This window comes from Ambystoma mexicanum, chromosome 7p (genome assembly GCF_040938575.1).
Source record: "Ambystoma mexicanum isolate Mex_15411 chromosome 7p, UKY_AmexF1_1, whole genome shotgun sequence".
NCBI lineage: Eukaryota > Metazoa > Chordata > Amphibia > Caudata > Ambystomatidae > Ambystoma > Ambystoma mexicanum.
The window spans coordinates 39,130,387-39,142,898 of record NC_090939.1 but is presented as its reverse complement, the minus strand read 5'-3'; the positions used below and the strand labels follow the sequence as shown (position 1 = coordinate 39,142,898).

Sequence of the window (12,512 nt, the reverse complement as noted above, 5' to 3'; positions counted from 1 at the left end):
TTTCTGCTTCTTCTTCTAGGGAAGAACACACACAGAATTAAATCTGATCCCATCAGGTGTTCAGTGACTGAGTTCTTCTCTGACCCCACATCCAGGAATCTAAATAAGAATAACAGGGTGCTCTGTCAGTGCTCATTTCCGTGGCGCAATCCATAGGCTGTCAAATTAGATGTGTGCAGTGTCCTGTGATTGCCTGCTTCTATGGCAATACACAGAAAAAGCTAAAGCCGATTTATGGAGCGGTGGCGAGTAAACAGGCTTATGTGCTATCACAATGTACAAACAGAGTAAGGATTCACCACTGCGTAACTAAAGCTCCATGCACTAAGACATTCTACTTACCCCAGCATCATTCCAATGGCCGAGCCACCGACCATGCCACGAAGACCGAGGTTTAATCTGAACAGGCCACCTGTAACCGCTTGAAAACATAAGAACAAAGACATTAAGGTCCTCCTTACACCATGTGCCAAGATTCCTGATATCATGTCCTTAGACCCCTTCTGCCCCCTTCCACTGCCATGCATACGTTACACTTAGTCAGGGTTTGAGCCCTGCATCACCTAGCTGATTTATGAAGTATGCGAGGGTGGGTATTTCATACGGAACAGAATCCGGCTAGCAACGACCCAATCCTCTTCTTAGATATCAATCTCTGCTTAGGTTCATCTAAATATTTACCTGGTAGTCACCTTCACAGTAGTACAGAGTAGCACAAACAAGAGAAACACACATCTGTGTATATAGCTTATAGTACTTCACTCCCACTGGGGCTGCTGCACCAATACAACCCTCAAAGAAGTCCTGCCTCTGCTGTACTTCACTCCCACTGGGGCTTTCCCACCAATACAACTCTCAAAGATGTCCCTCCGCTGCTGTACTTCACTCCCACTGGGGCTTTCCCACCAATACCACTCTCAAAGAAGTCCCTCTGCTGCTGTACTTCACTCCCACTGGGGCTGCTGCACCAATACAACCCTCAAAGAAGTCCCTCTGCTGCTGTACTTCACTCCCAGTGGGGCTTTCCCACCAATACCACTCTCAAAGAAGTCCCTCTGCTGCTGTACTTCACTCCCACTGGGGCTTTCCCACCAATACCACTCTCAAAGAAGTCCCTCTGCTGCTGTACTTCACTCCCACTGGGGCTGCTGCACCAATACAACCCTCAAAGAAGTCCCTCTGCTGCTGTACTTCACTCACACTGGGGCTTTCCCACCAATACCACTCTCAAAGAAGTCCCTCTGCTGCTGTACTTCACTCCCACTGGGGCTTTCCCACCAATACCACTTTTAAAGAAGTCCCTCTGCTGCTGTACTTCACTCCCACTGGGGCTGCTGCACCAATACAACCCTCAAAGAAGTCCCTCTGCTGCTGTACTACCCTCCCACTGGGGCTTTCCCACCAATACCACTCTCAAAGAAGTCCCTCTGCTGCTGTACTTCACTCCCACTGGGGCTGCTGCACCAATACAACTCTCAAAGAAGTCCCTCTGCGGTACTTCACTCCCACTGGAGCTTCTGCACCAATACAACCCTCAAAGATGTCCCTCCGCTGCTGTACTACCCTCCCACTGGGGCTTTCCCACCAATACCACTCTCAAAGAAGTCCCTCTGCTGCTGTACTTCACTCCCACTGGGGCTGCTGCACCAATACAACTCTCAAAGATGGCCCTCCGCTGCTGTACTACCCTCCCACTGGGGCTGCTGCACCAATACCACTCTCAAAGAAGTCCCTCTGCGGTACTTCACTCCCACTGGAGCTGCTGCACCAATACAACCCTCAAAGATGTCCCTCCGCTGCTGTACTACCCTCCCACTGAGGCTTTCCCACCAATACCACTCTCAAAGAAGTCCCTCTGCTGCTGTACTTCACTCCCACTGGGGCTGCTGCACCAATACAACTCTCAAAGATGGCCCTCCGCTGCTGTACTACCCTCCCACTGGGGCTGCTGCACCAATACAACTCTCAAAGAAGTCCCTCTGCGGTACTTCACTCCCACTGGAGCTGCTGCACCAATACAACCCTCAAAGATGTCCCTCCGCTGCTGTACTACCCTCGCACTGGGGATTTCCCACCAATACAACTCTCAAAGATGTCCCTCCCTCCTCTGCTGTACTTCACTCCCTCTGTGGCTGGTGCACAAATTCAACCCTCAAAGATGGCCCTCCGCTGCTGTACTACCCTCCCACTGGGGCTGCTGCACCAATACAACTCTCAAAGAAGTCCCTCTGCGGTACTTCACTCCCACTGGAGCTGCTGCACCAATACAACCCTCAAAGATGTCCCTCCGCTGCTGTACTACCCTCCCACTGGGGCTGCTGCACCAATACAACTCTCAAAGAAGTCCCTCTGCGGTACTTCACTCCCACTGGAGCTGCTGCACCAATACAACCCTCAGAGATGTCCCTCCGCTGCTGTACTACCCTCCCACTGGGGCTTTCCCACCAATACCACTCTCAAAGAAGTCCCTCTGCTGCTGTACTTCACTCCCACTGGGGCTGCTGCACCAATTCAACCCTCAAAGATGGCCTTCCGCTGCTGTACTACCCTCCCACTGGGGCTGCTGCACCAATACAACTCTCAAAGAAGTCCCTCTGCGGTACTTCACTCCCACTGGAGCTGCTGCACCAATACAACCCTCAAAGATGTCCCTCCGCTGCTGTACTACCCTCCCACTGGGGCTTTCCCACCAATACAACTCTCAAAGATGTCCCTCCCTCCTCTGCTGTACTTCACTCCCTCTGTGGCTGGTGCACAAATTCAACCCTCAAAGATGTCCCTCCGCTGCTGTACTTCACTCCCACTGGGGCTGCTGCACCAATACAACTCTCAAAGAAGTCCCGCTGCGGTACTTCACTCCCATTGCAGCTGCTGCACCAATACAACCCTCAAAGATGTCCCTCCGCTGCTGTACTACCCTCCCACTGGGGCTTTCCCACCAATACAACTCTCAAAGATGTCCCTCCGCTGCTGTACTTCACTCCCTCTGTGGCTGGTGCACAAATTCAACCCTCAAAGATGTCCCTCCGCTGCTGTACTACCCTCCCACTGGGGCTTTCCCACCAATACCACTCTCAAAGAAGTCCCTCTGCGGTACTTCACTCCCACTGGAGCTGCTGCACCAATACAACCCTCAAAGATGTCCCTCCGCTGCTGTACTACCCTCCCACTGGGGCTTTCCCACCAATACCACTCTCAAAGAAGTCCCTCTGCTGCTGTACTTCACTCCCACTGGGGCTGCTGCACCAATACAACTCTCAAAGATGGCCCTCCGCTGCTGTACTTCACTCCCACTGGGGCTGCTGCACCAATACAACCCTCAAAGATGTCCCTCCGCTGCTGTACTACCCTCCCACTGGGGCTTTCCCACCAATACAACTCTCAAAGATGTCCCTCCCTCCTCTGCTGTACTTCACTCCCTCTGTGGCTGGTGCACAAATTCAACCCTCAAAGATGTCCCTCCGCTGCTGTACTTCACTCCCACTGGGGCTGCTGCACCAATACAACTCTCAAAGAAGTCCCGCTGCGGTACTTCACTCCCATTGGAGCTGCTGCACCAATACAACCCTCAAAGATGTCCCTCCGCTGCTGTACTACCCTCCCACTGGGGCTTTCCCACCAATACAACTCTCAAAGATGTCCCTCCGCTGCTGTACTTCACTCCCTCTGTGGCTGGTGCACAAATTCAACCCTCAAAGATGTCCCTCCGCTGCTGTACTACCCTCCCACTGGGGCTTTCCCACCAATACCACTCTCAAAGAAGTCCCTCTGCGGTACTTCACTCCCACTGGAGCTGCTGCACCAATACAACCCTCAAAGATGTCCCTCCGCTGCTGTACTACCCTCCCACTGGGGCTTTCCCACAAATACCACTCTCAAAGAAGTCCCTCTACTGCTGTACTTCACTCCCACTGGGGCTGCTGCACCAATACAACTCTCAAAGATGGCCCTCCGCTGCTGTACTTCACTCCCACTGGGGCTGCTGCACCAATACAACCCTCAAAAGATGTCCCTCCGCTGCTGTACTACCCTCCCACTGGGGCTTTCCCACCAATACAACTCTCAAAGATGTCCCTCCCTCCTCTGCTGTACTTCACTCCCTCTGTGGCTGGTGCACAAATTCAACCCTCAAAGATGTCCCTCCGCTGCTGTACTTCACTCCCACTGGGGCTGCTGCACGAATACAACTCTCAAAGATGTCCCTCCCTCCTCTGCTGTACTTCACTCCCTCTGTGGCTGGTGCACAAATTCAACTCTCAAAGAAGTCCCTCTGCGGTACTTCACTCCCACTGGGGCTTTCCCACCAATACAACTCTCAAAGATGTCCCTCCCTCCTCTGCTGTACTACCCTCTCACTGGGGCTGCTGCACGAATACAACTCTAAAAGATGTCCCTCCGCTGCTGTACTTCACCCCCACTGGGGCTTTCCCACCAATACAACTCTCAAAGAAGTCCCTCTGCGGTACTTCACTCCCACTGGGGCTGCTGCACGAATACAACCCTCAAAGAAGTCCCTCCTCTGCTGTACTTCACTCCCACTGGGGCTGCTGCACTAATACAACCCTCAAAGATGTCCCTCCTCTGCTGTACTTCACTCCCACGGGGGCTGCCTTCATTAATGTTCTTCACTCATTCGGCATTCGGGACATTGCTGCATTCCATGGCCACTGCGATGCTACCAGCGATCTACCCCTCTATACAACCCCATGCACACACTGCCATCATTGGAGACACTAAGTTCTCTCGATGTCCTTATTTTCCACTGCATAAACACAGCAAAAAATGCCATTCATCATTCCAGTCCTTCGGGTCAGTCCCTCATGGTCCGGCACATATGCAAAAATGACCCCTTGGCCATGTCGCTCTAGTCCTTTCAAAATATTCACATCTCCTTTGTTTTGATACCTGCTTGTGCTATTTGCGCTCTTGCCCTTTCCATGTCTACACGTGATTCCACGACAAAGATCACCTTTACTTTCCCTATGCAAATGCGGTATCTCCACAACAGCCCTGTGCCTATCCATATGTGCTCCCTCCACAGGCTGCTCTCCTTCCCAGAACCCATGAAGAAGGGCGGCCGATGAAGTGGCCACATACAGACAAGATGGATTGAAGAAATAAAGTGGAACTGCATGAGTATATGGAAAAGGCGAAAGTGGACACACTCTGCCTTCCACCGTGGCTGAAAACCGCACTCAGGGACACACTGCCACTTTGAAATTCTAAATACCAGCCACCCACCCACCCAGAAGACCTGTCCAGGAGCTCAGGAGCTCAGATGTTCAACATCAGCCTCAAGATGAGGAGCCTATGTCCCAGTAGGCTAGACCACTGCAGCTTCCAGGAAAGCCACTGGGGTGAAGCCCACTAGAGCGGCAATGTCAACATCGACCTCAAGATGAGGAGCCTATGTCCCAGTAGGCTAGACCACTGCAGCTTCCAGGAATGCCACTGGGGTGAAGCCCACTAGAGCGGCAATGTCAACATCGACCTCAAGATGAGGAGCCGATGTCCCAGTAGGCTAGACCACTGCAGCTTCCAAGAATGCCACTGGGGGTGAAGCCCACTAGAGCGGCAATGTCAACATCGACCTCAAGATGAGGAGCCTATGTCCCAGTAGGCTAGACCACTGCAGCTTCCAGGAATGCCACTGGGGTGAAGCCCACTAGAGCGGCAATGTCAACATCGACCTCAAGATGAGGAGCCTATGTCCCAGTAGGCTAGACCACTGCAGCTTCCAAGAATGCCACTGGGGGTGAAGCCCACTAGAGCAGCAATGTCAACATCGACCTCAAGATGAGGAGCCTATGTCCCAGTAGGCTAGACCACTGCAGCTTCCAGGAATGCCACTGGGGTGAAGCCCACTAGAGCGGCAATGTCAACATCGACCTCAAGATGAGGAGCCTATGTCCCAGTAGGCTAGACCACTGCAGCTTCCAGGAATGCCACTGGGGTGAAGCCCACTAGAGCGGCAATGTCAACATCGACCTCAAGATGAGGAGCCGATGTCCCAGTAGGCTAGACCACTGCAGCTTCCAAGAATGCCACTGGGGGTGAAGCCCACTAGAGCGGCAATGTCAACATCGACCTCAAGATGAGGAGCCTATGTCCCAGTAGGCTAGACCACTGCAGCTTCCAAGAATGCCACTGGGGGTGAAGCCCACTAGAGCGGCAATGTCAACATCGACCTCAAGATGAGGAGCCTATGTCCCAGTAGGCTAGACCACTGCAGCTTCCAGGAATGCCACTGGGGGTGAAGCCCACTAGAGCGGCAATGTCAACATCGACCTCAAGATGAGGAGCCTATGTCCCAGTAGGCTAGACCACTGCAGCTTCCAGGAATGCCACTGGGGTGAAGCCCACTAGAGCGGCAATGTCAACATCGACCTCAAGATGAGGAGCCTATGTCCCAGTAGGCTAGACCACTGCAGCTTCCAGGAATGCCACTGGGGGTGAAGCCCACTAGAGCGGCAATGTCAACATCGACCTCAAGATGAGGAGCCTATGTCCCAGTAGGCTAGACCACTGCAGCTTCCAGGAATGCCACTGGGGTGAAGCCCACTAGAGCGGCAATGTCAACATCGACCTCAAGATGAGGAGCCTATGTCCCAGTAGGCTAGACCACTGCAGCTTCCAGGAATGCCACTGGGGGTGAAGCCCACTAGAGCGGCAATGTCAACATCGACCTCAAGATGAGGAGCCTATGTCCCAGTAGGCTAGACCACTGCAGCTTCCAGGAATGCCACTGGGGTGAAGCCCACTAGAGCGGCAATGTCAACATCGACCTCAAGATGAGGAGCCTATGTCCCAGTAGGCTAGACCACTGCAGCTTCCAGGAATGCCACTGGGGTGAAGCCCACTAGAGCGGCAATGTCAACATCGACCTCAAGATGAGGAGCCTATGTCCCAGTAGGCTAGACCAATGCAGCTTCCAAGAATGCCACTGGGGGTGAAGCCCACTAGAGCGGCAATGTCAACATCGACCTCAAGATGAGGAGCCTATGTCCCAGTAGGCTAGACCACTGCAGCTTCCAGGAATGCCACTGGGGTGAAGCCCACTAGAGCGGCAATGTCAACATCGACCTCAAGATGAGGAGCCTATGTCCCAGTAGGCTAGACCACTGCAGCTTCCAAGAATGCCACTGGGGGTGAAGCCCACTAGAGCGGCAATGTCAACATCGACCTCAAGATGAGGAGCCTATGTCCCAGTAGGCTAGACCACTGCAGCTTCCAGGAATGCCACTGGGGGTGAAGCCCACTAGAGCGGCAATGTCAACATCAACCTCAAGATGAGGAGCCTATGTCCCAGTAGGCTAGACCACTGCAGCTTCCAGGAATGCCACTGGGGTGAAGCCCACTAGAGCGGCAATGTCAACATCGACCTCAAGATGAGGAGCCTATGTCCCAGTAGGCTAGACCACTGCAGCTTCCAAGAATGCCACTGGGGGTGAAGCCCACTAGAGCGGCAATGTCAACATCGACCTCAAGATGAGGAGCCTATGTCCCAGTAGGCTAGACCACTGCAGCTTCCAGGAATGCCACTGGGGTGAAGCCCACTAGAGCGGCAATGTCAACATCGACCTCAAGATGAGGAGCCTATGTCCCAGTAGGCTAGACCACTGCAGCTTCCAAGAATGCCACTGGGGGTGAAGCCCACTAGAGCGGCAATGTCAACATCGACCTCAAGATGAGGAGCCTATGTCCCAGTAGGCTAGACCACTGCAGCTTCCAGGAATGCCACTGGGGTGAAGCCCACTAGAGCTGCAATGTCAACATCGACCTCAAGATGAGGAGCCTATGTCCCAGTAGGCTAGACCACTGCAGCTTCCAGGAATGCCACTGGGGTGAAGCCCACTAGAGCGGCAATGTCAACATCGACCTCAAGATGAGGAGCCTATGTCCCAGTAGGCTAGACCACTGCAGCTTCCAGGAATGCCACTGGGGGTGAAGCCCACTAGAGCGGCAATGTCAACATCGACCTCAAGATGAGGAGCCTATGTCCCAGTAGGCTATGCCACTTGGGGGTGAAGCCGGTTAGAGCTGCCATGTTTGCTGCAGAGACGCGCAAGTAAGAGCTGGAGCTCACCTCCTGCAGCAGCAAAGTGGCCAAAGGAGTTCTTATCGCGGTACACCGCCAGGCCCGTGCTCACACCGCTGCAAAGAAAGAGCAAGAGAACGGTCACACTCACTCCTTCAACAAGATCCTCATCAACAAGACAGCTACAAATTCAGCAAGCCAGCAGACATCTCAGGGGGCGGACCTGAGAAGCTATTCAGTTACAGGCATGTGGCAGGGCTGTCGGAACTAAAGCAATACATTTCATTCAAATACCACCACGAACCCGGAATCATTTCTTGGCAACCTCACAGAGATCATATCCACCTTCATTAGGCAAAGCGCAATTTCATTGATAAATTTAAGTAGTGCCACTGTTTTGTTGATAAAAGCAGTATATATGATTTGATAGGAGTTCAGAGCTGCAACCAATTGTTCAGCGAGGGAACATCTCCAGGCTTAACCAGGCTGAGGGCACAAATAGTGCATCTATCCAGGGAAACAGATGGTAGGCAGAAGTCAAAAACTCTCAAACTAGGGTTAGTCTTTTCAGTCTGTCCTATGCCCTTTAGGTTTTTAAATGTTCATCTCTAGGTACACCCTTAAAATGCTCAACGTGTACCATGAAGCCGGATGGGGGGGGCACGCAGGGGGTGCATGAGACACTAGCATTTGCTACTAATGGTGGATCAACACCGCTAGCCTCCAGACCATGAATGGTTGCAGAAACATCCCAGAGTGGTTCATTCCCGTGCGTGCACTACGCTATGGGTCCCCTGGCACCCTGTGGGTGCTCTCTGAAAAGTAGATGAATATACATGCACAGGCAGAGACCGCCACGGTCAGACCTCTCCTAGCATACCCATTAGGTGCTTTCTGAAAAGTAGATGAATATACATGCACAGGCAGAGACCGCCACGGTCATACCTCTCCAAGCGTACCCATTGGGTGCTTTCTGAAAAGTAGATGAATATACATGCACAGGCAGAGACAGCCACGGTCAGACCTCTCCAAGCGTACCCATTGGGTGCTCTCTGAAAAGTAGATGAATATACATGCACAGGCAGAGACAGCCACGGTCAGACCTCTCCAAGCGTACCCAATAGATGAATATACATGCAGAGGCAGAGACCGCCATGGTCAGACCTCTCCAAGCGTACCCATTGGGTGCTCTCTGAAAAGTAGATGAATATACATGCACAGGCAGAGACCGCCACGGTCAGACCTCTCCTAGCATACCCATTAGGTGCTCTCTGAAAAGTAGATGAATATACATGCACAGGCAGAGACAGCCACGGTCAGACCTCTCCAAGCGTACGCATTGCTTGCTTTCTGAAAAGTAGATGAATATACATGCACAGGCAGAGACAGCCACGGTCAGACCTCTCCAAGCGTACCCATTGGTTGCTTTCTGAAAAGTAGATGAATATACATGCACAGGCAGAGAGCGCCACAGTCAGACCTCTCCTAGCGTACCCATTGGGTGCTTTCTGAAAAGTAGATGAATATACATGCACAGGCAGAGACAGCCACGGTCAGACCTCTCCAAGCGTACCCATAGGGTGCTCTCTGAAATAGATGAATATACATGCACAGGCAGAGACCGCCACGGTCATACCTCTCCAAGCGTACCCATTGGTTGCTTTCTGAAGTAGATGAATATACATCCACAGGCAGAGACCGCCACGGTCAGACCTCTCCAAGCGTACCCATTGGGTGCTCTCTGAAAAGTAGATGAATATACATCCACAGGCAGAGACCGCCACGGTCAGACCTCTCCTAGCGTACCCATTAGGTGCTTTCTGAAAGGTAGATGAATATACATGCACAGGCAGAGACAGCCACGGGCAGACCTCTCCAAGCGTACCCATTGCTTGCTTTCTGAAAAGTAGATGAATATACATGCACAGGCAGAGACAGCCACGGTCAGACCTCTCCAAGCGTACCCATTGGTTGCTTTCTGAAAAGTAGATGAATATACATGCACAGGCAGAGACCGCCACGGTCATACCTCTTCAAGCGTACCCATTGGTTGCTTTCTGAAAAGTAGATGAATATACATGCACAGGCAGAGACCGCCACGGTCAGACCTCTCCAAGCATACCCATTGGGTGCTCTCTGAAATAGATGAATATACATGCACAGGCAGAGACAGCCACGGTCAGACCTCTCCAAGCGTACCCATTGGGTGCTCTCTGAAAAGTAGATGAATGTACATGCACAGGCAGAGACAGCCACGGTCAGACCTCTCCAAGCGTACCCACTGGGTGCTCTCTGAAGTAGATGAATATACATGCACAGGCAGAGACCGCCACGGTCAGACCTCTCCTAGCGTACCCATTGGGTGCTCTATGAAGTAGATGAATATACATCCACAGGCAGAGACCGCCACGGTCAGACCTCTCCTAGCGTACCCATTGGTTGCTTTCTGAAAAGTAGATGAATATACATGCACAGGCAGAGACTGCCACGGTCAGACCTCTCCTAGCGTACCCATTGGGTGCTCTCTGAAATAGATGAATATACATGTTGAGACTGCCACGGTCAGAACTCGCCAAGCGTACCCATTGGGTGCTCTCTGAAATAGATGAATATACATGCACAGGCAGAGACAGCCACGGTCAGACCTCTCCAAGCGTACCCATTGGGTGCGCTCTGAAGTAGATGAATATACATGCACAGGCAGAGACCGCCACGGTCAGACCTCTCCTAGCGTACCCATTGGGTGCTCTCTGAAATAGATGAATATACAGGCAGAGACTGCCACGGTCAGACCTCTCCAACCGTACCCATTGGGTGCTCTCTGAAAAGTATATGAATATACATGCACATGCAGAGACCGCCACGGTCAGACCTCTCCTAGCGTACCCATTGGGTGCTCTCGGAAGTAGATTAATATACATGCACATGCAGAGACCGCCACGGTCAGACCTCTCCTAGCGTACCCACTGGGTGCTCTCTGAAGTAGATGAATATACATGTACAGGCAGAGACCGCCACGGTCAGACCTCTCCAACCGTACCCATTGGGTGCTCTCTGAAAAGTCGATGAATATACCTGCACATGCAGAGACCGCCACGGTCAGACCTCTCCTAGCGTACCCATTGGGTGCTCTCTGAAATAGATTAATATACATCCACAGGCAGAAACCACCATGGTCAGACCTCTCCAAGCGTACCCACTGGGTGCTCTCTGAAGTAGATGAATATACATGTACAGGCAGAGGCCGCCACGGTCAGACCTCTCCTATCGTACCCAATGGGTGCTCTCTGAAGTAGATGAATATACATGCACAGGCAGAGACCGCCACAGTCAGACCTCTCCTAGCGTACCCATTGGGTGCTCTCTGAAGTCGATGAATATACATGCACAGGCAGAGACCGCCACGGTCAGACCTCTCCAACCGTACCCATTGGGTGCTCTCTGAAAAGTAGATGAATATACATGCACAGGCAGAGACCGCCACGGTCATACCTCTCCAAGCGTACCCATTGGTTGCTTTCTGAAAAGTAGATGAATATACATGCACAGGCAGAGACCGCCACGGTCAGACCTCTCCTAGCGTACCCAATGGGTGCTCTCTGAAGTAGATGAATATACATGCACAGGCAGAGACCGCCACGGTCAGACCTCTCCTAGAGTTCCCATTGGGTTATCTCTGAAGTAGATGAATATACATGCACAGGCAGAGACCGCCACGGTCAGACCTCTCCTAGCGTACCCATTGGGTGCTCTATGAAGTAGATGAATATACATCCACAGGAAGAGACCGCCACGGTCAGACCTCTCCTAGCGTACCCATTGGTTGCTTTCTGAAAAGTAGATGAATATACATGCACAGGCAGAGACTGCCACGGTCAGACCTCTCCTAATGTACCCATTGGGTGCTCTCTGAAATAGATGAATATACGGCTGAGACTGCCATGGTCAGACCTCTCCAAGCGTACCCATTGGGTGCTCTCTGAAATAGGTGAATATACATGCACAGGCAGAGACAGCCATCGTCAGACCTCTCCAAGCGTACCCATTGGGTGCTCTCTGAAATAGATGAATATACATGCACAGGCAGAGACCACCACGGTCAGACCTCTCCTAGAGTTCCCATTGGGTGATCTCTGAAGTAGATGAATATACATGAACAGGCAGAGACCGCCACGGTCAGACCTCTCCTAGCGTACCCATTGGGTGCTCTATGAAGTAGATGAATATACATCCACAGGCAGAGACCGCCACGGTCAGACCTCTCCTAGCGTACCCATTGGTTGCTTTCTGAAAAGTAGATGAATATACATGCACAGGCAGAGACTGCCACGGTCAGACCTCTCCTAGCGTACCCATTGGGTGCTCTCTGAAATAGATGAATATACAGGCTGAGACTGCCACGGTCAGACCTCTCCAAGCGTACCCATTGGGTTCTCTCTGAAATAGATGAATATACATGCACAGGCAGAGACAG

General features: G+C 52.2%; 1 protein-coding gene across 4 annotated transcripts in view; it reads right to left on the bottom strand.

Moving 5' to 3' along the window:
• The window catches only part of TIMMDC1 (translocase of inner mitochondrial membrane domain containing 1), a 200,908-nt gene that overhangs the window by 19,154 nt on the left and 169,242 nt on the right, over positions 1–12,512 (bottom strand). For all 4 annotated transcript variants that reach the window (XM_069635718.1, XM_069635720.1, XM_069635717.1 and 1 more), the window contains 2 exons: positions 8,087–8,154; positions 343–421 (listed from right to left, as the gene is read on the bottom strand). In XM_069635718.1, the coding sequence (XP_069491819.1) occupies positions 343–421; positions 8,087–8,154 (147 nt within the window). The remainder of the gene's footprint in view (positions 1–342; positions 422–8,086; positions 8,155–12,512) is intronic.